Genomic DNA, 23,425 nt, shown 5'->3' with positions numbered 1-23,425 from the left:
CATAGAACATATTTGTGCCCTGCCCATTTAAAGCTTTGCCAGTTCTCTACATTTAACTTCCCACTGTCTATTTTCCCCAATTAAGAAACTTGAAATTACTGCAAAGATACACATGGGTCACCTAAGGCAACAACCACGTGTGTGTTGCGTGTCTAGGCTATTAAATAGTTTTGTCTTTATCCAATTAATCAGACCCTGATTAGTGATTCAAAGATCAAAGTGCAGCAGCAAGCCCTGGAACATACATACAGTGCTGGGAAAAATATTAGTCTTTAGAAACTGCTTTATGATACTTGTGATGTTTGGGCTAGATCGCTGATGATTGTGCTGCAGCGGCCAAGCAATGTGACAACGTGTAGAGGGGTTTTGTGGGGAAGTCAATGTCAGATCTTAACTTTTGAGAGAGAGACACACACACACACACACACACACACACACACACACACACACACACACACACACACAAAAAAACAGAAGCAATTTACGGTATTAGATCACACACACTGCACCTGAACGGGGCACCTACTGTGTGACCAGAACAGTATGGTATGAGAAGAATGACTACGGGCTTTTTAGCTTTCGGAAGGACTTGACTGGAACGTCACTCTTTAGGGTTGCATGCATTAAACGATTTACACATAAAAGCATAAGGACTGAGGGAGCGACACCTTACCAACCACACAAAAGGGACAGTAATCTGCTCTGATAAAAGGGAGGGGTCTGAAGATGTGTGCAGAATGTATGAAAGGAGATGAATAGTCACACTGCAGCAGTACTAAATTGAAAAGGACAGTCTGAGATGTGCAGTTCCAATTTGTTTTGCTCTAAAAACACCCCAAGAGGGGAAAAAAGGCAATTTATCATAGCTGTAACAGCCTGGGACACACAGACAAGTTGAAACTCCAAATTTGCCTCCCCCATCCTTCCCATAAAATCTTCTTACAGCATATTGCCAAAATCCTTTCTCAAACCCACAAAACAAAGCAACTTTACAGTTCACGTTTACCCGTCTTTTATTTAACAAACTCTGTAGAAGGTACAATACACATTCAATACTTCTGTTAATGTTCCATCTTGCATATATATTATATATCATATATAATCCATAATTACTTTTTGAAAAAATAACTTCAGCACGTAAGAAACTAAACAATGAAAAAAATCTTAACATAAATATATACATACTTGTATAGCTATAGTGTATATATATGTCTCTTTTACAAATGTTCTAGATAATTCTTTGAAAAACACACAGGAAAAATAGAAAAATTGTAAATAAATTACAAATGAATGTAAAAATACCCCCACCCCATCTGAAAACTGCAACCCTTACATCTCCTTCAAAAAAGAAAAAAAAAGAAAAAAAAAAAACAATGTGACAGTCCTGTGGCTATTCCAGTTTCAGCAGAAGTTTAGGATCCCTCATGTTGGCTTATACACACACACACACACACACACACAGTTACTGGCACAGGAAATAAAACATTCAGCTTGTAGACTAACCTCTTATTTAGCCACCCCACACAATCATAATAGGCATCTCAGTTTCAGATTTTGCAGCCACATTCTTCGCCTTCATCTGTATTCAGACAAGCGCCTGCTTTCCCTCCTTATCGGTTGTATCTCAGCAGCCGTTCGGTGGAGGCAGAGTTAAACTGGGCCGTTGCCGGAGTGACGAGGGATAAGAATGGAAGTATCCCCTTTTAGCTCAGCATTACAGAGAGGATAAGTAATGACCATCTGACTTTTAAATAAAGTGCTGGAAGGGTATAAATTTAATGGGTGGACCCAGATCATTCTAACCTTGGTCTGCCCCCCTCCCCCAAGAGGCACAGTGGCCCTCAGGAGTGATATGGTGTTATAAAGTGACCAGAACAGGAATTGGGTACAAACATTCAGAGTTACAATGAAAGGAGACATCGGGGAATTAATCTCATTTATGTCTGAGTCGTAAGTGTACACAAGATATTAAAAACGGTGAAAATGTCATCGTGAAACAGCAATGGACCTTTAACTACTTTGCTTCACTCTGATATTACCCTAACGTACATCTGCCTTTCGTCTCCTCCTCCTCCTCCACAGTAAGCATTCTCCTTCACCATCAAAGTCAAACGTAAGCCATTTATCACAATCCTTGACGCTTAACTACATCCAATCTCCCTCTAGTGCTGTCCTGTCACCTTCACACTCTACTGACTGGGACTCTGCCTCCTGCATGTGTGTGTATACATCCACACGGTGACATACAGTCACCTTCTCTAATCAAAACACTTGCTCTGGCCAGTCCTCTTGTAGTTCTTCAGCGTCGAACTTGCTCAGCTTCACTCTAAACCTTCCTGCTTTCAACACCCAATCTTTTTACACAACTTATTTAGCTTTGCACCATATCCAAGTGGACTTCTGAAATCGAGTATGCTGCTCTCGCTGCAGCGCGTCCCGTCACAGGGGCTTATTTTCACAGGAACGGTCTTCTTCATGCCCGACAATACGTAATGGCACCGGCCCCAATTTCTGTCCCAAAATGCACCAGCTAGGGGAGGGATCCGGTGAAGGTGGGGGAGGGGGTTGATGTGAAGTGCATTACAGCCCCTGCATAACCTAACGTTTCATGGTGAGTGAGGCCTAAATATAGGCAGCACAGTGTTGCGCGTCCATCAATGTTTCACAGTAATCCAACATATCAACGGGTCTTTATCACAGCATCAAAAGCACAGCAAAAGATGGGCTCCTTCAGACCTGCCTTAACAGAGGTTAGTTAGCTGGTCTTGAACCAGAAAACCATGAATTAGCAAAGTTTAACATTTTACTGTTTAACATTCAATGCAAAAATCCTGTGCAACAGGAGGCTGATTACTCCTCATGCTAAAGAAAATAAACTGTATAAAAACTTGAGATGGCAATAATTGCAACATATGACAGTGGTATTATTTCTAAGATGTAATAATTAGAAGGATGATTCAAAAATGTCTATATATGGATGTTTCAGTATTTGTCCATCACTGAAATATTGTGGTATTCAGATAAAGAAAGGGATGTTAATTAGCCAAGACCACCGGCTGGAATGCCTGGCTGGAGTACTGCAGGTTGTACCCCCCAAGACCTTCCACAAACGAGGGCTTCTCCATGTAGGAAATCCCACCGCTGCCACCCATTATTCCAACAGTGGGGCCTGGTGGGGGGCTGGAGAAGGGTTCAAAGGAGGGGTGGGGCTGAGCAGGGTGAGAGTGTGGGGGTTGGAAGGGCCCAGGGTGAGGTGGCAGGGGTGGTACCTCAGTATCAAAGTATAGGGCACCTGGGGAGCCTGGGTAGACAAACTCTTTGGCATTGGGAGAGAGCTGGCTGGAAATGGTGCCACCTAAGGAGTGCAGAGAGAGAGAGAGGGGCTTGTGCTTGAGCAGGCCTGGGGGAGAGAGGGCAGTGGGGGAGCGAGAGAGCATCCTCTGTTGCGGAGGAACGACTCCCGATGCCCCTGCTGGCCCTGAGCCACCACACTTCTTCATCTTGGTGGAGCCAAATTTGGTGGCTGCAAAGCTAGCAGTTGTGAAGGTAATAGGCTGCGGCGGTGGCCGGGGGTTTGGAGGAGCAACGGCTTGCTGCTGAGAGGGCAGAAAGGTGAGGCCAGAGCTTTGGGGTGAAGGTGTTGAGGTATTGGATGAATTAGCTACTGGGTTGCTGGTGGTGCTTGGGGTTGCATACCCAAACAGACCAGGGCAGGATGCCGCAGAGAGGGGCGTGGGGGAACTGGAGAGGGATGGGAGCAGCACTGGAGATACCTGACCCCCAACTGGCACAAAAACCTGTGCCTCTGGGTTAAACCCCAAGCTCTTTCCCTCATCTGCTTCCAGCTCTCCTTTAGTTCCACCATGACTGTTGTCTGCCCTTTCTCTTTCTCCTCCCAGGCCAGGTGGATCCTCCAGATACAGTACCTTCACAGCTCCCTTCTCGCCAATCTGGTAGGAGACCTCATAGGGGTCAATCCAAACACTCAACTCAGGAGGAACGTTGGCTCGCACCTCCTCTGTATCCAGACCACTCCTCTTGGCTGCAAGTTCAACAACAGGATCCCGGGGGGCCCCCAGATGTAAGCAGCGGAAGGCAGAGCCCCGCAGGGGCGCCTCAGGGTACCAATGGCCTTCAAAACGCGACACCAGAAGACGCTCCAGCTCCTCCCCAAAAAGATCAGCACGGCGACGGGGCAGTTTGTTGTACAAGTAAGATACAATAAAGTTCAGGGCTACCTTTACCTCCAGGTGCATGGCTTTTACAAAGATGACCAAATGACTCCAAGGTTCTAAGCAAGATAGAAAGGGATTACAGTATGAAGTTAACCTCTTTTCATCCTTTACTATGCAATTGTACATTTATTTGTTGAACACATTTCCTTGAGAAGACTACAGTGATGCCCTAAGATTAATAAACCTAAAGGTTATTGACTGGCCACCTCCTTTACAACCAAGTCCTGTTAAGCAAAAGCCAGTTTCTACAAACTGTAACATGGAAAAGGCAGCAAGTTTTAATTTCTATCATCCCTGGTCTTGCAGCTACTGACATTTTCAACTGTTTCATTAGTCATTTTGTGTGTAAATATTTCTCCCAACCTGTTAACTGTCTTATGTGGCTTTCCGCTCACCCACACTTGCCAGGGTAGTCAAATGTCCATCACTCCTCTCAAAGACCTAAGAATAAGGGAGAAAAAAAAAAAATCATGGAGTCTTAAGTCTGTTTTTGCACATGGAAGAATGGATTTATTTTTAAAAAAAAAAAAAAAAAAACAACTGAATTCAAAGCAGATCGGAACAGAATGGATGAAATAAATTGAAATTGTCACAGATGCTGCAATACAAGAGAAAAATCCTTAATCTAAATCCCTGAAGGCTTTCCTTTCTGTCTAGGCCTTGGCTATTGAGGATTACACAGATGGAGTAGGGGCGGGTGAAAATAAAGTGTGGGGGAGTGTGTTAGAACATTAGTTTTGCCTTTTATTTTTCTTCCTTACAAATAAAAAGTGACGTTGAGGCCGTGGGTAAAATAGAGGCACGTCCCTGGCGAAGAATAAAGAAAGGCCAGTTCCAAACTCCAGTAATGCTTTAATCTCTAAAGAATGTTCCAGAACAATGAGCCATTCCAATCTGTCCTTAGCCCACCTTGTTCAACCTCCACTTCTCTCAGCCCCCTGAACTGAAAAATCTCCTCCCTGTTAAAGGAGTCCACATTCTATACAATTTAACACTGTACCAAATTAGCATTATCATGGCGAAATGAAACAAAGTGACAGAGTCGGTAGAGAACAAAGTTCAACGATATTTAGCAGCGCATGTTATTGCCTCAATATACTAAGGTTGCTCCACCTCAGCGTAAGCAAAAAGCAACTTTGAGTTTGCAGCGCTCAAGATGGCCGTGTCGAACTGGCATAAATGATAAACAGGTGGAATTTGGATACCAATAAACATTAAGCGTTGCGAAAATTTCCAATTCATTGTAATCCCTCCATTTAGACTCAAATTTCTGTATATACAGGCGACAGTTAAAAGCGCCCGTCGAATTACTACAACGTCGCTACAAGCCGGGGAACAACTCGGAGGGACTACCCTTCCCGAAGTGCAATGCGGGAGAGCGGCCTCTCACGTGACCACTGGCGTAAACAGTGCAGCGTTTCGTCAACGCGCAATAACGCATCATCAAAACAAGATATCGCCTGTAATAACGAAGTTGTTTGTCTGCCACATTGACATCTAAGCCGACTTGTGTACGGCGAATGAAACAGTATATGTAGTTATTACTCTTGGTCGAAAATGCAACAAATCGTAATAAATAATAGAATTCTCCGTCGATGTATGTTAAGGTGACATTGTTGTCCCAGCTATATAACTATATTTTACAGACTAATAATACATCTTAGCCGACACGACGGGAAGGGGATTCATTGTAAATCAACGCTGCGTCGTATGTAAGATTATAGTTCAGTACAAACTTTAATATAGTTCCAGTTTAAATCATAACTTGTGATACACGTAGCTTTCAGCGAGCAGCCAATCGATCAGCTGCGCGATCATATGCCCTCATAACCTTCAATGTTTATTTACGGGACATGTGTGCCGCAGGCAGCATAGCTGGATTTACTTTGCGTTTCGTTTATAAATACAGCCGGGAAGGCGTATTGTAAACAAACAACTGGGTGCGCGCGCACACACACACACACACACACACACACACACACACACACGAACAAGACTGTTTGGGCAATTTAGCGAAGAAGATATGGCAGGTGTTGCAATTACACTTTTACCCATTATTGGTTAGTGTGACGTCTCAATTGTTGTGCTTCGCAAATGCTCAAGTACACGCCAAAAAAAAACACGGAAACATCGTGTCCAGTTTTACCGTTTTCGCGATCTTCAATGTCATTCAATGTCAACCCTGACACCACACAGAATACATTTGTTGTAACCCACAGGTACAGGTTTAGCGTGGATTCCAGGTGAAATGTGGGGGCATTAATACCACATTTGCCGTCCCTTCCATCCGAAACTTTAGTGGCGATCTGCAGAAGCGGAGCTGCCTTGAAATCGAACAATTGTGTGCGTTACGGCCACTGCGTTTATTAAATATTTGCAGCATTCCTCGCCTGACTGGGTTTTGTGTGAACAGCTATAATGAGGAGTGAGTATCATGTTGAAAGCAGAGCAGCTACCAGCAGCTTTACGCGATAACGAGCCGTACTGGAGGTGGAAACGAGGGGAAGCCCAACAGTTAGTGGACGGGCCTCTTCCATTCGGCTGTAAATAAGTTCACGGACAGGCAATAATAACCGTGTTTCGCGGACACTTGCCTACAATATCATGCAGAGCGCAACACGCAGTTTAGCGATGGGTACGAGTCTGTGCAAATGTGCAGACGATTTAAGACCAGCAGGTGTGGAAGGGAGAAGTGATTTACGAGGGTTCGTTTCTCCAGTGCTGGAGAGGAGCTGCAGAATATACGGGTTTGAGAAGCAATAAATAAAACCTGCAGCCCAATAATTATATTTAATCCTATATCTGCGTTTCCCTTAAAACGCGAGCGCAGAAAGCAAAAGGGCAATTCTTTGGGGGCGCCGAGTTTAATTATAGGCTCCATTGCCCCCCAGTGCTGAAGTCATCCGCTCAATTTTAGGGCAAATTCAACACGCGTTGTTTACGAAACAAATCTTCTTAACTATTTAAAAGTAGCGGAGCTTTAGGGAAGAATTTCAGGCGAGCGTCTAGAATGAAGGAAAGGGGTCATGATGAAATAATCACAGGAGAACAGCTGTATCCGTAAGAGAAACACAAGCCATAACATTTACATACGGCACAAATAACACACAACACGTTTAGCTAATAGCTTTGGAGAACTTACTGTATTCCGATGTCATTAGGAAACATCCATTTTAACTGTTATTTTCAAAACACATTCTAAAATGGATGACAACACCATACACATTCATTTCTTCGACATCATCAATCTTAATTAGTCACTCGTAGTAATAGTAAATCGAAACAAGGCAAGGGAAATTAAATAATTTCACCACTGCTATATATAGCAAACTTGTAATATATTCGAATGTTATAGAGTACGGATCATACTACTATATACTTACTCACTGGTGCCAGGCTTGTATTTGGTTTCTTCGAATTAAACTCCCATGAGTATAAATTGAGTGGTACTTTGAAAGGTTGCGAAAACAATTGTTTAAAGAGAGTGCTTACATATTTATTTATTTTATTTTTTTAAATTTTATCCTATTTTATTTTGTATATGTTCATGGCAGACGTATACCTCCGCGTCCACAACCGGCCAACCGTAAATGAAAGAACCAGTGAAAACTTTGGTGTTTGACAACCTTTGCGCAATTATACCAGTGTTTCTAGCCCGCACCCCTGCTCTGTGACGTTCTTTCAACCGGGACTACTTTCTTAATGAGTTCTCCGTTAACCCTTTGGTGACGTTACCAGTGAGGATTACATACCTAGGAATGCCGGATAATTGAAACGACTTAGACTCTTGCTAATGATCCACAGACTCCCCATCGAGATGAAAAAGATAATTTCTTCATTTAACAATTTACAGAATCAATCTGTGAAATACTTCACAGGGCTTTCTTGCGGAGATTTACGGCCGGGTTCATAGATGAGTTTGATATTGTATTTAATTATTACACGAACCTTCATACATGGTCAAGGCTTACTATTTATTGTGCTATAAATTGAGGGCAAGGAAGTCCTTTTCTGACTTCAAATTTATTCATTTGTGAGAAGCATGTATAATTGCATTTATAGAGATGGAGAAAACAGTGTCTAATTTCTCTAGCGAAGGAACATTTACGTTACAATGGCAGTTCTATGTCTTTTGCTAAAAATATAAGCGGTGATAGCAACAGAGATCTTATTGGTTGATTAGTGGAACAACCCCCAATCAACCGGGCAGCAATTTTGGCCATTCGGCAAGCAAGTCCGAGAACAGGAACACTGGACATCGGTAAGGAAGGACTATGGGAAATGTTGTTTATACCGCCATTGCTGTGTTGTCTGTCAGAGCTGCAGGCAGCTGCCCTGAACATAACCTGTTCTATGAAAATCTGATCTAAATTATATATATTAATAAAACATAACTCATATATTGTAATTTTGTATTTTGTTGCCATGAACCTAATACAGTGAAAGTATTTTAGTCGACAGACACAATAAATAAGCAATTTTGTATTTTCAATTATACTGAAGTTTCTCTTATGTTCGTATAGGGTCAGTGAGTAAATGTATTTCGTTTTTTGTTATTTTTGGAGCTTTGGTATAATGATGGGATTTTGGGGTTGTTTTTTTGCATAAGGTATAAGTACATTTGTCTTTCTAATTGCTGTTAAATGTTGTTTGATTTGCCGAAATATGTTCGATGGTTTTTAATACTTAGCGAAGTTTAGTAAACTAAAGAGGAGAAAAAAATAAGTATTTCGTTTCATAGTTAATTTAGTAACCTTCACCTTGTCCTATTTTCTTAAACAGACCTAAATGTCTCCAATTCCCTTTATAAGTCAGTCACATAAACTAGTCTGTAAACAGTAAAACCCACTCATTCGGAGGTATCAAATTTTTTTTATATACACGCGCTATTACAATAAAAGAGTAAATGTTTCTGACGTCACCGCAACGCAACAGATAGTTATCAAAATGGCGTCGGATTGAGTGTCAAACGACTGCAAGTTGTTTTGTCATTATTTCAAGAATTTATTTAATTCGACGTCGCTGGCATCCACTGACAGAAACCATGCCCGGTTTTCGAGGCGGGAACGTTTATTTCTTTATTGTTAATATATTGTTCTCATTATTATTGTATATATATATTTTTTTTTTTTAACAATCCTATCCCAAAAACGCTGCATAGTAATACGCCATCCGTTTCTTCTAAATCTGGAGTGGTAACCGCTACACAATTTTACATTTTCAGTGCCGTGGTCAAGGCGTTTTCCTTTGAAGGTTCTTATTCTGAAAAAGACTGAAATTTGTGCTACATTTTCAGGCGTCCCAAGTCGCAACATTATGTCACATGATGACTTAAACACCCTTAGGCTTAGCGTTAGCTTTCATGCATGCGAATTTCCTGGCAGTAGTAAATAATGAGATGGGAAAACAAACAACCAAGGGATGTCTTCACTACAGTCTATTGAAAACGGGGGTTCAAATATTTCTTGTTTTTGTGCGTATAATTAAAGAGCTATACAGCAATGCTGCTGGAGCCCTGACGATAACGACAATATTATTCTTGATGCTACTGCTAATCCCTTCTCTAGTTCTTGTACCAACGACTCGTGCTTATTATCTGCGGTCCTGGGTTCTGTCACACTTAATTGTGTCGGTGTGATGTCAGCAGTGCGACGGAACCGGAAATGACGTTACACACAGTTGCAAAGTAACGTTTGAAAGTATGGTGATGTGTTTGTTTATTCGCCTGCCATGAAAACTAAGAATTATGAATATGAGTGTCTTTATAAAACTGATTTAAGCAATTTTCTTTTCAGAATACTAATTTCGTCGTTCACGCTTATGATTAGACGGAACGCTATAATTCTAATAGTTTTTTTTAATGAAATGTTTTTCTTGACCTGGCCTGGTTTCCTTACTCTCATTCATTGAGGTCTGTGGAACTCGGGGCGTGATCAGGACTGAGAAACACATTGATAACGGTGTAAAAAGAGCTGAAACACTTATAACATGATTACACAACACTGGCATTTATTCAGTACTCACACCTAACTTTAAACATTTTTGGTACACCACTGACAGCAAAAGTGTGACATGCAGCGTGAAAATGAGTGCGCAGTTGAACGGAATTGAAACTTTTTTTCCCCGTTTCCTTCCAGCTTGCTTGCCCTTGCACAGGGTATGAGGCGACTCCATGTGTCCCGTGCCTTTACTGCCAAGGCTAAGGTGGCAATGACTCCACCATAAGTGAATGCCAATAGTATACAACAAAACTACATTACAATATCGGCATTGTTTGCAACAGGTTTGCCTTTTGTTCCATTTTACCACTAGTTTACACTTTTGTTGATTTTTGCACAATTGTGCCAATGAATTATTAACCCATAGTTCTTTTGATGTTGCCAACATATCCTGTTTCCTTTTTTGTCTTTCCATTTAAATGTCTGTATGCCTACTACCTCCCTTGATTGTATCGTGTTTTTCTGAACCTTTCATTTCAGGTCTGTGCCCACTAAAATACATTAGTAGATGCCTTTCTTCTTAGTGACATACAACAAATACTAAGTAGTATTTCACTGACACCCCTTCGTCCGAGGTGACTTGCAGTGCTAGAACACTACCTACAGTCAGTCACTTATCTATTCACCAGAGCAATGTAACACACTCTCCCGCACACTAAGAGCAATTCAGAGTGACCATTTTATCTGAAACGTATGTCTTTGGATGGTGGGAGGAAACACAGGGAGAACACGCAAACTCCACAGAGGCCGAGTAGGCATCAAAGCCACATCCCCTCGCACTGCCCAGGTGCTGTGAGACAACAGTGCTATTTGCTGTGCCACCATGCTACCCATATACATTCTGGCCAGAGAAAAGCTGGCACATGCCGAAGACTGAATGTTTAAATGTGTAACCATGCTGTAATGGGTAAACATTCTTAAAACAAGATTGGTGTGAAAAACCTTTTTACAAAAATATGAGGTGACAATAGTAATAATGCAGAAATGCAATGGACTATGTACTCTGGCTTTGTGATATAAATAATCATAATCCACTTACCCTCCCACAGAGGAAATGTAAATATCTTTGACTCATTTTCCCTCTTCTGCTTTAGATGTGATGTGAAGAAGGGAGAGAAGAACACCGTAATGACATCCTTCAGCAGGAACTTCACTGCCAGGAAGGATTCCAAGCATGCTACCTACACCTTTGTCACCTCCCCTGAGGTACCAGTTATGATGAATGTTGTTGTTTTATGATTACACACAGTGATACACATTAAGAATCAGTACGTACTAGTGCTGTTTAATTATTACTTTTGAGGATTGGTATATGGGGGTTTGGGGGGTACTTTTAAGGTGTGAAAAACAACACACTTTTGATTGTAAACCTCATCATACAGTTTTCCCAGTTCAGTATTGAAGTCAAGCAAAAAATATGACAAATAACAGACCTAACAAATAGGGCCTCCAACAGCTTCCAAGTCTTTGATCTAGATTAAGGCAACCTACCAGCACCCATCACCAGATGCCAGCTTGCTTTGCATGGACATCAAGTCAGAGTGATTTACTGCAACTGTTGAAGGCCTTTGAAAAGTGTGATGGTCATAAACTGTCAGACTTTTGTGTGATTATCAAGCTTGGAGAGGAGATCCAAGTCAGGAGTGTCCCTTATCAGGCAGCCTTTGGTATGAGTTATCAAGATACCTTATAATAATTGACAAAAGTACATATTTTAGTATGTGGACATAATTACTTAAGATATTTATGTCCCTTGCTGCAATGTAAAATAATAGGGATCCTTCTGAGAACTTCAGTTTTGGTATCTAGAAGCATGTAAAAAGACAGGAGTAGTTTAGTGTACCCAAGGAAATGTAGATCATCCTTCATTTTATACAGCTGTTTGAAATGAATCTGTTTCAGTAAGCTAATATTTTCTATTGTTTGAATATTGTCTTCAACACTTTTATCAGTCACAGGTGAAAGGCAAGTTCACCACAGACCACATCAGTGCTGCAGCCCCCTGGTTAAAGTTCTGTAGCTACCTAGACAACTTCTCCAACAATGTCTTCATTGGCACAGTCAATATTGAGAACGATGCTATCAACAAGATCTGTAGCCACCTGACTGGAGAGTATGGTGGTGTCCCTGATGTAGCGCAACACTACAAGGTGAGCAGACTATGGGTAGACATGTAGGTAGGTGAGGATGTGGCAATGATGATGATGACTTATTGATTTAGTTAAGTTTCTGACAAAAATCTAGACATTTTCTTCTTATCCTCTGGAGAATATAATTTTTGGAAAATAATTTCCATGTTATCTTTATCACGATGTATCTTAGGATATAGAAATGAGGGAAAACATTTTCTCGATTTGACCTCACCTCTTTTTTTTGAAAAAGGACATCCAGTGGGTGGTGGTGGGAGATGAGACCTGTCAGGAGGGCTCCAGCACAAAGCATGCTGCCCTAGAGCGCACGCAGCTGTGAGGCAGAGCTGTCATTCTCAGCTTTGCCCATATCAACAGTAACTAGTGGTGCAAGGGGTCAGCTATGGTTCTGTGGGTTTTGGTGACTCTGTTTCTTTAAGACTGTTTTTTACCTTTTATCTTGAAGACTATGATGAAATCTACCGTCATAATAAAATGTGTATTAGGAGTCTCAAGGACTTCCCCCAGACAAGGCAAGGGTGACACCTGAAACCTTCTTCCTATGTCCTTTGGCGTGCTTGTTTTGCCTTTATTAGAACCCTATATAGGACTGCTGGCCACCATTGTCTGGGCATTCCATCATTGTACGGGGTCTGCCAAAACCAGAATTGTGTTGGTATTCTGCTTCTTACGCTCATATTGTGATTATTATGTATCATTAGTGTTTTCCTTGGCAAAGCAAGAAGGAATCAGTGTTGTGGACCAGTTTTGGGAGACTCAAGTTTTACTTTTATGATTTTGGCTTAAACTCAGGACATTTTGTTGCACACAGTATGATTTCTGTATTTTCCCCCAGACTTTCAGGTCTACTCCTATCTACCCTCATTGGTGTCTGCTGTTTGATCTTCATTTGCAGTATTCACTGGTGATACCTCAGTCATGTGACAGGGCCCCAGTAAAGAGCCAAATCATAGTCAGTCAAATCCAGACCAGTATGGAATGAACATTTCATGACAGACTGAGGGTCACTAACATGATGATGTATTTTGAAGTCTACAGCATTTTGTACTTAATAAAAGTGTATTAATTTCCCTCCCCTCAATCTGTGTTTCCAAACTCTGAAAGGTTATCTTCTAATCTTTGTGTCTTTGCACGTTTCTTCACATATATTTTTTACACACAATATTGTTAATAAATTTCTAGTGAGGGAGTAGTAATCTCAGCACGTAGATGATTTGACAAAAAATCACTTTTAAAGTTTTTAGTATATTTAATTTAAATATAAATTAACACGTTTACAACTTCTACCACTTAAAGTGATCCTGTGTTTTCTAAATTCTAAGCAGTGAGTGAGCGAGCATCTCGCTACTCCGCCGTGATTCGTGGGTAGAACGGAATGAAAAAAGGAAACCTTGATGGAGTCGAATGCTCCAGTAGCTTTCGTTTGCCATTGCTTGGTATACCCTGTAATTAAACAGAAATCAAGCACCAAGGAGCGTAAATGTCCTTCCTCGAAGACATTAAAACCACTTCAGTTCAAAGTTAACGTAAATCGATATTGTGTCGTAAAGACAACACGGTGGATTGTAATGGTTTACGACATGTCGTGCAACACCGCGTCATGGAGTAAATAGACAGAACCACGCGTTTCGGGAGAAGAGCAATTTGGTCATTTTACAGTCGGCTTTAGGATTCAGTTGAGTGAATTCAGTTCAGATTCAGATTCAGTTCAGATTGAGTGGAGGAATAAGGTAGGCAAACGGTGCATTTAACGCTGTTGCATGCCATGTGTTGTTTTGAGACACGGAAGTCTCAGAAGTTAATTTTCTCCAAGTCAGGCAAGCGTGATCATGCTCCGTTTCCCCCCTGGTCCTCCCCACAAATGAGTTATATATATAGTGAATTGTTCATGTGATGCCTTTTTCCTGTTGTTCCTGGAGTTTGTGCCGCTATGTTTGTGGTGGTGGAGATGGTCGACACGGTCAGGATTCCTCCCTGGCAGTTTCAGCGGCAGTTGAACGAAGCCATCGCAGAGGAGCTCAACAAGAAGCTCGCCAACAAGGTGGGATGGTGGTGGACACAGAAAGAAATTTGGCATAATAATAATGTGCACCGAGGCAGCATTCAGAATCAGAAGAGTGCTGAAATTTAAGAAAAGATCTGTAGAGTAAAATATTTTTATTAGACTTGGATACTCTGAAGATTCATTCATTGTGTATGTATTTGTCACAGCAGGCTAGATGGGGCCATATTACCATGTAATACAGTAAAGTTCTCTACTTATTAGTCAGACCTCTATTTTGTGGCTGAACCTTAACAAACATATTGCATGGAATGTGGCAGTAAAGTGTTTTTGTAATGCATTGAGTTCTGTGGTGACTCTCCACCCACATCTCCTGCTGCAGGTGGTGTACAATGTGGGCCTCTGTATTTGTCTTTATGACATTACAAAGCTTGAAGACTCATATATATTTCCGGGGGATGGGGCGTCACACACTAAAGGTAGGCAAGCATAAATGATAATGTGGGACATCACTTTGTGTCCTTTTAACAGATGTACATCTTATTCAGCAATGTACGTTACACATGGAGTTGCTCTGTAAATGATTTGTAAAGAGCGGCAAGGTGGCGCAGCGAGTGTGTGAGAACGTGGGTTCGATCCCTGCTCGGGCTATGTGTGGAGCCTGCATATTCTTCCCGTGTCTGTGTGGGTTTCCTCTGGGTGCTCTGGTTTCCTCTCACAGTCCAAAGGCATGCTGTTCAGGTTCACCCATAGTGTGTGAGTGACAGAGAGAGTGTGTTCCACTGATGTATGGATGAGTGACCCAGTGTAAGCAGTGTATCTAGCAGTGTAAGTCACCTTGGTGAATAAGGTGTGTGGGCTGGTAACAGTACATAAGAGTCCATCAGAAGTCGCTTTGCAGAAAAGCATCTGCTAAATAAATAAATGTAAAATAAGTCAGTAGTAGTTTTTTTTTTTTTTTTCTCCCCAACTCTTGCACTGTGTACTTCCTATGCCTGTTGGTATATGTTGTTGGGGGAGAATGAAATACACACCTATACTCCCACTGTGTCTGCAAATCAGTGTCAACAATATACTTTTTTCTTTATGCTTCTGACACTTCTCTTTCTTTAGTTCACTTCAGGTACGTCGTTTTCCACCCATTCCTGGATGAAATCTTGGTGGGGAAGATAAAGTACTGCAGCCAGGAAGGGGTGCACGGTGAGACATGTGACAATGCGTGAGCATTTTGCTCCGGATTGTCTTTTGGTGTATTTGCATCTATTTGACATATAGCTGATGCTGAATTTCTGCATGACTTGCTATTTGTTTCCTCATCTTGGGCAGCTGTTTTCACTTCTAAATAATACCTTTGTTTGAATGACCCATTTTTTTGTAGTATTTTTTTTTTTCTTTCACTGTCTTTCCTAATATTTTGTTTTATTACAGTATAATCTGTATTAGTCTGTCAGTAACCCAGTTCATGTGGCAGGGCAAAGACTTGGTTGTTGTCAGACTACCCGTGTGTGTCTTGTTGTGCCTTAAACAGAGTTCGAAAAGCATGTAAGGTTGATCTGTTTGCTAATCTCTTAGTATGGAGGTCTTTAGAGTTGAGGTCAATGTTTGTTCGCCTTGATCTGATCACTACATTTTTGTTCCTTACAGTTAGTCTTGGATTCTTTGATGACATCATCATTCCACCAGAGTCCCTGCAGCAGCCAGCCAAATTGTATCCTGCACAGTGAAGTTATTGTGTCTAAAGTTTCACTTAAAATGTGCATGATGTGGTGCACATGACTGCGTTTGTACTGGTTTGTGGAACATCCACACAGAATGCATTCAGTACATCGCTTGAATGCGGTATATAAAATGTCCACCCTCGGACCAGTGCATCCTCCTTCACTGCATTCCAGTGATGAAGCTGAGCAGGTGTGGGTCTGGGAGTACGAGACGGATGAAGGTGCGCATGACCTTTACATGGACCAGGGTGAGGAGATCCGCTTCCGGGTGTTGGACGAGCTCTTCTTGGACACATCCCCCACTGGGCCTGCTGCTGCTGTCACCGATTCTGCTGCCACATCTGGTGCCGAGGACAGTAGCCACAAAAAGGAGGCCCCGTACACTATCATTGTAAGGGAAAGACAAAAACAGTACACTCTTCTCTGTGCATTGAGTAGACAAGGTAATGTACTATGCATTTGGCTTAATACATTACTCAATACATTGAGTCTAAGATTTCTGTGAGAAATAAGACCCAATGTATTCATATTAAGTGGTTGTATGAATTTATTAACTAGATATGTTAAGTACAGGATTAACATTTCCTCTTTCTTTTTTGTCAAACCTACGAACCTCCACACACTTACTGTAGGTATGTTCAGTTGCTACCTCCTCATAGTTTTTATGTTTGCAGTACTGCCCCTCATCAGCCCGTTCTTTTATGTTCCAGGGGTCCATCAGTGAGCCCGGACTGGGCCTTCTGTCATGGTGGAACAGCTAGCAAGGACACCAGCAGGACGTAGAAGAATGGGCATGGACTTTCTGTAGTAAATTTGCTCACTACCTGTGCAGCCCTACCTTGTCTGTCGCAGACTCAAATGAGCAGCTGTTGGTTGCGTGGCACAGCGTGGAACACGGAGACCACATGCAGCAGTGGTCGAATTGCTGTTGACCCAGCTGCTCAACACAAGGAATATGAGTAAGATTAAAACTGCCAAGATCATCAGACTGGATGCTGCAGAAATGCATCTAAAAACTTCAGTGATTGCTGACATCAGTCTGGCTTTAAAGCAGATGTATGTATAAGAGGAATGAAAATGGGGATGCATTTTTTGAGTTGGTAAACGACATTTTCATTCGTACACTTTTAATAACTTATATTGGGAAGGGATGTTCAAATTAAGAGGGAGGAGAGCAGGTGTCTCCTGCGAATGCAGTGCATACCATCCCATCTCCTGCACTGGTCCAAGCGCAGCCTCCTGTTTCACAGGGACAGTTTAAAAGGTGAAGCGAGTTCTTCTGTCATTCATTGTCTCAATTTTCTGAAGCTGGGAACCATGACTATGCCGCCTAAACAAAAGTCTCTTCTTTTCTCTGTCTCCTGAAAAAGTTCTTCCCCTTTTCGTTCTCCAATTTGTAGTTTGTGTCCCCACTCCAGAATAACTGCAATTGAATGGGCTGTGTGAGTGAATTGAGCGAAATGAAGGAGGTAAAAAAAAAAAAAAAACCGCTCGTCTTTGTATGTTGCCTGTTTTTGTCTGCTATCACGCGCTAGGGGTCTGTGCTCCACGCCCACACCCCCACCACACACACACACACTCGCACTCGCACACACACAGTCCGACTGGAGGCGCGACGGAGTCCCGGGGACGCGCACGCTCACAAAGAGCCCAATATGAGGGTTTTCCGCTGCTCGCCGCGCTTTATCCCACTTATTTATTTCATTTCTGTTATATAATCGCGAGGTTCCAGGCATATGCACTTCCCTCTTCGGAGTGACCGCGGAGTTGCTCTTTTTTACGGTAGGAGTGAATTGATTTGTTACTGCAAGCGTTGTGTGTGTGAGATGTCTTTTCCATATGCCATAGTCAGTGTTAAAAGTGTGTTCGTAGGTGCAGCACATCTGTCAAACCTTATTGTACATTTAAGAAAGCACGCGGCTGGCTGCTTATATTCTCTTTCAAGAAAAAAAAGTAACGTTTCCTTTACAGTTATTTTAACAACTTCACTGCCTGTGTGTGGCGTTTAACATTTTTTTTGTGTGTGCGCCGCTGTGCTAAACTATAGCGAATGTTCTGGAATCGAGAGGTTCTTTGATTGTCAAAAGCGAAGTGTGAAGCCGGTTTTCTGAGTTAAAAATGCCTTTTGGATTGACATGTATTTTTATTAGTAGAATTGTTCTATTTTTTTTTAAACATAACATGTTTCTTGAGGTGTCGCTCCACAAACAATTTAAAATAAAAGATTTCGCCCTTTGCCTGTTTACGTTTTTTTCCAACCTATGTAGCCAATGGGAAAACAACAAGGCAGCGTTTTTGGCGGTGTTCAAGTTTAATGGATGCGCCGTCCGGCGATGTCGGCTTTGTGTCCTTCCTTCCTTCCTTCCTCCTTTCCTTCCTTCCTTCGTAGGATGGCAGTGCGGACACATTTCGGGTTGTTGTTTTCATGCAGATGTCGCTACGATCAGACATCCCGGCTTGTCACTCTCCGCCGGGACGCCTCATCCTCATTGGTCCACTTCCACCCTTTCCAGCGGCTCCGTGGCGGAGCTCATTGTTCAGCGCGCGTGATCGCGAATCGCTAACGCGTTACTGCTGTGGGTGTCTGAACGAATGTCGCAGTGACTGCGGATAAATTAATTTATTATGCAGTTGACTTTGCCACGGAGCGCAAGAAAACCGCGCAAGACGTGGACGTAATTTTTGTGTCGCGTTCAAAAAACATCCTGACGTCAGAGGTGCGTGCGCCTTTTTCCGCCCGCCGTTGCAGCGTCACTCCTGATTGAAATGTACTACGTCACGGGGCGCGTGCGCTCCGAATGGGGCTGTAGAGCGACCGGTGGCGCGAGGACTTGCCGGGTTTTGCGAAGACAGCGACGTTAGCAGCGGAAGCGCTACCCCCCCTTGGTCACAACAGATAGGCGACGTACACGTTCTGTGGAAAGAATTGAAGAATTTCTGAGAAGGAGTTTCAGACAGTTCACTTTTAGGGTTGGTCTATTCGTGCTACTTTAAAGAAATAATAATAAATAATATAATAATGCCTTTGGGAGTACATGAAGCACTGCACTGTTGATGTAGAATATGGGCAGATGCTTTAGCCTAGGGCCCGAATTCTAATCATGGCTGTAAGGCGTGAGGATGAGGAAAGTGTGTCTCACTGCAGCAGGGTAACGCCTGGAAGAGACGTTCTGCGAAAGAGAAACACTTGGTGACACAAAGTCTTAAAGTTTTTCATCCTCAGCAGCCCCAGTCTCTTGGATTTTCTGACTAATTCGAGTGTAGTGAAATCAGGAGGCCCAGTGGTTGACTTTACAGTAGGGTACAGGTGGCTGGACACGCGCGTCTCTACTGCTCCTGGAGACACTGCGTGGACCCAGATGCTCCTTCCAGCGCTCGTCCCTCATAAAACCCACTATAGAGTACTGTACTTCCTAACCACTCACAGTCACTGATAGAGGTACATATAAATCACACTGAAATGTCCTATACAGCAATATCATTGATTAATAATCCATTTAGTGGATGCTTTTCTCCAAAGGGACTTAAAATATTTGGCTACTTAAACTTATTTACCCTTTTAAACAGCTGGGTAATTTTACTGGAGAAGTTTAAAGTAAGTACCTTGCTCATGGCTATTACAGCTGGAGGTGAGAGTCAAACCTGTAACCTTTGGGTCCAAAGGCAGCAGCTCTAACCACTACAGTACCTGCTGTCCCATGTAGAAATGTTAAATGTTAAAATGTTAAGATTCTGACCGTTATTTACTCATTTACGCAGCAGGGTAATTCTACTGGACCAGTTCATAGGAAGTACCATTCTTCCAGGGATGGGATTTGAACCTGGGTGCTTCTAGTGCAAAAGGCCCTTCTCCACTATGCTAGCTGCTGCCCATTAATATTAACTTTGAGAAATACCCTTTAATTTCTAAGTATAAATTAAGTTATTTGAATCATGTAAACAGCATTAATAACAAGAATGATCTAATATTAGCATAATTAAAGCCTTAATCTCAGATCGAATGAGGGCCATAAAACATCAGAAATGTGAGAGCGGTGCTACACAGGACCACCAACCGCAGCATCTCTTGCTTTGCATAGTGAGAGGGCAGTGATTTTGTGAACTATAGATCTATAAGCATCCATGAGCCACTCCTCAAAATGTGTCTGTCCAGCATGTCATGTATGTACCTTGTTTCACCTGTACTTGCAGGTCGTACACCCTATGATGCACCGCACATGTCAACAATGACAGGTTTTTTTTTATATATGCTAATTTCTGTTCTCCGTTGTTTAATTGTTTATTGGGCCACAGATCAGCAAAAAAATTGTTAATCACTCTTGCATAAAATGATTATGAATTTTTCAGATATTGTCACCAAAAAAACTTGGGATTCATTTCTTTAAAAAATCTTGTTTTTAAAATACAGTACGTGGAAAATATTGCAATACACCAATGGAACGTTATAAAAATTTACTACTTACATGTATATGAGAATGGGATTAAAAAATCAGTTTGGTAAATGAGTGAATAAACTAAAAAATATATAGTATTTACTTGTCTTGTTCTTAGCAATGTGAATATATTTTATGTCTGAATGAAGAAAATCATAACTAAAATGATCTTAAACTGAAATAAAAAGGTACAAACTTCATTAAAAAAAGTTATTCAAATATAATGTATTCTTAGGGGGTGCGGTGGGGCAGCAGGTTTGGCCAGATCCCGCTGTGTAGCGGGGTCTGGGGTTCAAGTCCTGCTTGGGGTGCCCTGCGGCAAACTGGCGTCCCGTCTGGGGTGTGTCCCTTGTGCCCTGTGTTGCTCGGTTTGGCTCCGGTTCGCCTCGGGACAAGCGGTTTCAGACAGTGTGTATGTGTGTTCTTAACTAGGAAAAGTGATAAATGAGTGTCTCTGCATTTAACTTATGCTGTTTATCGTAGATAAATTTTCTAGTGTGGTTTGCCAAATAACCTTACAATTTTTTTTAGAATTCCTCCACTTGGCTGTTGGTACACAACATTACGTTCCCAACCCTAACGTCCCAACCTCTCTCTGTGTTGAAGGAGGTCTTGTGCGGCCAGTGGTTCCCCAGGCACGTGCAGCGCTTGCACATAGAGCAGGAGAGGTGAAAGTGACTGGCACATTGGTACAGTCATACAGTCGTAATCCAAAACATACAAAGGGACACAGGCAGCCCTGCAACCATGGAGGACTCTGGCCTGCCATCCCCATCGGAGGCCCCCCTGCAGACCCCTCGTGCCCCGCTGTCCCTCTCCTTTCCTGCCCTGAGGGAGGGCAGTCGGGTGTGGGAAAGGGGCCCCCCGCAGCACAAGGAACTTCCCAGTCCCCTGCCGACCAAACGCACGCGCACCTACTCAGCGTGAGTACCTTACACGTGTTATGTGCTTCACTCTGTTTTGTCCCCTTTTTTATTAAACTAGTTTCCAGTTTCATAGAGATTAATTTACACCCTGAAGACTGCCAGCTGAAGTCCCGCCAGCGGTCCTGCAGCCTTGGGCTTAACCTCTGCTCCTGTGAAATATCCAGCTGTTTAAAGGAATACTGTCTGCAATGTGTGGAAAACGGTGTATTTTAATCTGTAATTTTAAGACACATTGGCTAAAAAAAACAAGTTAATAATGTCCACTTTGCAAGCCTCTGTTGTAATCCACAGTTAAGCGAATGAAGGATGCTTTCCAACACCTGCGTGCCGAGAGGTGAACTTGTAAAGCAATGGTATGGATGCCTTTTCTGAGGTGTCCCCTGTCTCTTTTCAGGACGGTGCGGGCCACCCGGGGGCCTCGTTACAAGGGAATCTGCAAGAACTTCTCCAGGTCACAAGGCCATGGCTTTATCAGCCCTGCGCAAGGAGGAGAGGACATCTTTGTCCACATATCAGAGTGAGTGCTGCAAAACATGAAGAAGGTTACAGCAGCCACACTAAAATTCACTGCTATGATAGTTAGTCCTGCTAATCAAAAAAGTTCCCTAGGTACAGATCAGAAATATGAACAGTGAGATGCTGAAGTACAATCAAACAGGAATGGGAAAAGTTTCACATTTCATAGTTCACCTTCAAAATCTAATAATTGCTTTTTTTCATAGCATTGAGGGAGAATATGTTCCTGTTGAGGGGGACGAGGTGACGTACAAGGTTTGTCCCATACCACCCAAGAACCAGAAGATGCAGGCAGTGGAGGTGGTCATCACTCATCTTAACCCAGGGACAAAGCACGAAACCTGGTCTGGACAGATTATTAGCTCCTAGGATTTAGTCCCAGCCTTGTGCTGCTGCTGTACTTGGGGGAAAGAAGTCAACAAGGGGAGGGGGTGAAAATAAAACAGACCTATAGAGTAGAAACAGACATTTTACTGTGAAATTTAAAAAAAATTCCCTTTGAATTCTTGAAAAAAAGTGGTCATCACCAGTTTTTCAATGCTGGTTTGTATTTATTTTGTACGTTTCACTTATCAAGTGTGAATACTGTCTTTTTGTTGAGTTTGTGTCAGTAGTCTGTATAAACGTGGTTGTGGTGGAAAACGATGGCCTACGGGCCCCAAGGCTCCTGTCATAAGTATTGCATGATTGACTACAATTGTAATGTTTTGAGTTCCAGCGCTGATGTAGTAATTTCTAATTTTTAATGTTGAATAATACTTTCATGCTGTATAAAATGAAATCATCGGTATTCAGAAACTGCTAAAATGCTCCTCATCTCCATATCACAACCATTGTCAACAACTGCTTGTCCCAAGCGGGGTTGCGGTGAACCGGAGCCTCACTCGGCAACACAGGGCGCAAGGCTGAAGGGGACACACCCAGGACGGGACACCAGTCCATTGCAAGGCACCCCAAGCAGCGCTTGAACCCCAGACCGGCCACATAATGGGCACCGGCTGAACCTGCCACGCCACCACGCCCCCGTGTCATATCATACGGGGTAAATATGTTGAATTCATAATCAGAAATGTTCATTTCAAATACCGCAGTATCACTGTCGCAACTAAAAGAGTTATGTAGCTTCATTCCTCAAATCAGTCATATTGTGTGTCTGCAGAGTGTCTATGCATCTTTTGCAGATTCCATGCAGTCCCTGTTTTGCAAATATTTCAATATATTTTTAACAGCAAATACCACTGTACTGTATTTACAGCAGAGGGACTGTTTTTACTCTTAATTTAGAGCACCTTCATCTGATGAAACTACTGTGATGGGTGGTAGAGTGTTATGCTGAGAAATAAAATTTTTATCATTCTGAACAAAAAAATGTGTACATGATCTTCTCTTTTTCTTTACTGGTATTGTGTTCTAAAACAGTCATTCATTGGTTTGGTTGGATGAATA

The 23,425-nt window shown here is 42.3% G+C and overlaps 3 protein-coding genes across 7 annotated transcripts; 2 read left to right on the top strand and 1 right to left on the bottom strand.

The window, feature by feature from the left end:
- Nucleotides 1–1,237: 1,237 nt before the first annotated feature.
- Nucleotides 1,238–7,834, bottom strand: tob2 (transducer of ERBB2, 2). Of its 2 annotated transcripts, none has more exons than XM_018738519.2 (3): nucleotides 7,619–7,834; nucleotides 4,599–4,676; nucleotides 1,238–4,291 (listed from the first exon to the last, which is right to left on the bottom strand). In XM_018738519.2, exon 3 carries the CDS (start codon nucleotides 4,254–4,256, stop codon nucleotides 3,036–3,038), a length of 1,221 nt encoding a protein of 406 aa, XP_018594035.1. In that variant the 5' UTR covers nucleotides 4,257–4,291; nucleotides 4,599–4,676; nucleotides 7,619–7,834; the 3' UTR covers nucleotides 1,238–3,035. The 2 variants fall into 2 exon arrangements, with proteins under 2 accessions (XP_018594035.1, XP_018594036.1); XM_018738520.2 differs by having other exon boundaries at nucleotides 7,623–7,834.
- Nucleotides 7,835–8,443: 609 nt separating this feature from the next.
- On the top strand, nucleotides 8,444–17,182 carry polr3h (polymerase (RNA) III (DNA directed) polypeptide H). 4 transcript variants are annotated; one of them, XM_018738530.2, is made up of 10 exons: nucleotides 8,444–8,496; nucleotides 10,373–10,518; nucleotides 11,329–11,440; nucleotides 12,187–12,384; nucleotides 14,304–14,425; nucleotides 14,769–14,865; nucleotides 15,500–15,586; nucleotides 16,031–16,094; nucleotides 16,279–16,495; nucleotides 16,815–17,182. In XM_018738530.2, the coding sequence occupies exons 5-10, from the start codon at nucleotides 14,315–14,317 to the stop codon at nucleotides 16,863–16,865; spliced, it is 627 nt and encodes a 208-aa protein (XP_018594046.1). In that variant the 5' UTR covers nucleotides 8,444–8,496; nucleotides 10,373–10,518; nucleotides 11,329–11,440; nucleotides 12,187–12,384; nucleotides 14,304–14,314; the 3' UTR covers nucleotides 16,866–17,182. The 4 variants fall into 4 exon arrangements, with proteins under 4 accessions (XP_018594046.1, XP_018594047.1, XP_018594045.1 ...); XM_018738531.2 differs by lacking the exon at nucleotides 10,373–10,518 and having other exon boundaries at nucleotides 8,445–8,496; XM_018738529.2 differs by lacking the exon at nucleotides 8,444–8,496 and having other exon boundaries at nucleotides 10,032–10,518.
- A 4,078-nt stretch (nucleotides 17,183–21,260) lies between these two features.
- On the top strand, nucleotides 21,261–22,900 carry LOC108926068 (cold shock domain-containing protein C2-like). The gene is made up of 3 exons (XM_018738532.2): nucleotides 21,261–21,460; nucleotides 21,858–21,980; nucleotides 22,186–22,900. Exons 1-3 carry the CDS (start codon nucleotides 21,285–21,287, stop codon nucleotides 22,346–22,348), a joined length of 462 nt encoding a protein of 153 aa, XP_018594048.1. The 5' UTR covers nucleotides 21,261–21,284; the 3' UTR covers nucleotides 22,349–22,900.
- The last annotated feature ends 525 nt before the right edge of the window (nucleotides 22,901–23,425 follow it).

Source organism: Scleropages formosus, chromosome 3, assembly GCF_900964775.1.
Source record: "Scleropages formosus chromosome 3, fSclFor1.1, whole genome shotgun sequence".
Lineage (NCBI taxonomy): Eukaryota > Metazoa > Chordata > Actinopteri > Osteoglossiformes > Osteoglossidae > Scleropages > Scleropages formosus.
Note: the sequence above shows the minus strand (reverse complement) of the source record. Positions and strands in the feature narration are given on the sequence as shown.

What these genes read in the sequence shown, in the direction of transcription:
- tob2 (XM_018738519.2), bottom strand. Translation starts at nt 4,256, where the DNA reads ATGCACCTGGAGGTAAAGGTAGCCCTGAACTTTATTGTATCTTACTTG.
- polr3h (XM_018738530.2), top strand. Translation starts at nt 14,315, where the DNA reads ATGTTTGTGGTGGTGGAGATGGTCGACACGGTCAGGATTCCTCCCTGG. An exon ending in CAGCCAGGAAGGGGTGCACG is followed by an intron (nt 15,587 to 16,030) that starts GTGAGACATGTG and finishes TGTTCCTTACAG; the next exon opens with TTAGTCTTGGATTCTTTGAT. An exon ending in AGGCCCCGTACACTATCATT is followed by an intron (nt 16,496 to 16,814) that starts GTAAGGGAAAGA and finishes TTTATGTTCCAG; the next exon opens with GGGTCCATCAGTGAGCCCGG.
- LOC108926068 (XM_018738532.2), top strand. Translation starts at nt 21,285, where the DNA reads ATGGAGGACTCTGGCCTGCCATCCCCATCGGAGGCCCCCCTGCAGACC. An exon ending in CGCACGCGCACCTACTCAGC is followed by an intron (nt 21,461 to 21,857) that starts GTGAGTACCTTA and finishes GTCTCTTTTCAG; the next exon opens with GACGGTGCGGGCCACCCGGG. An exon ending in ATCTTTGTCCACATATCAGA is followed by an intron (nt 21,981 to 22,185) that starts GTGAGTGCTGCA and finishes TTTTTTTCATAG; the next exon opens with CATTGAGGGAGAATATGTTC.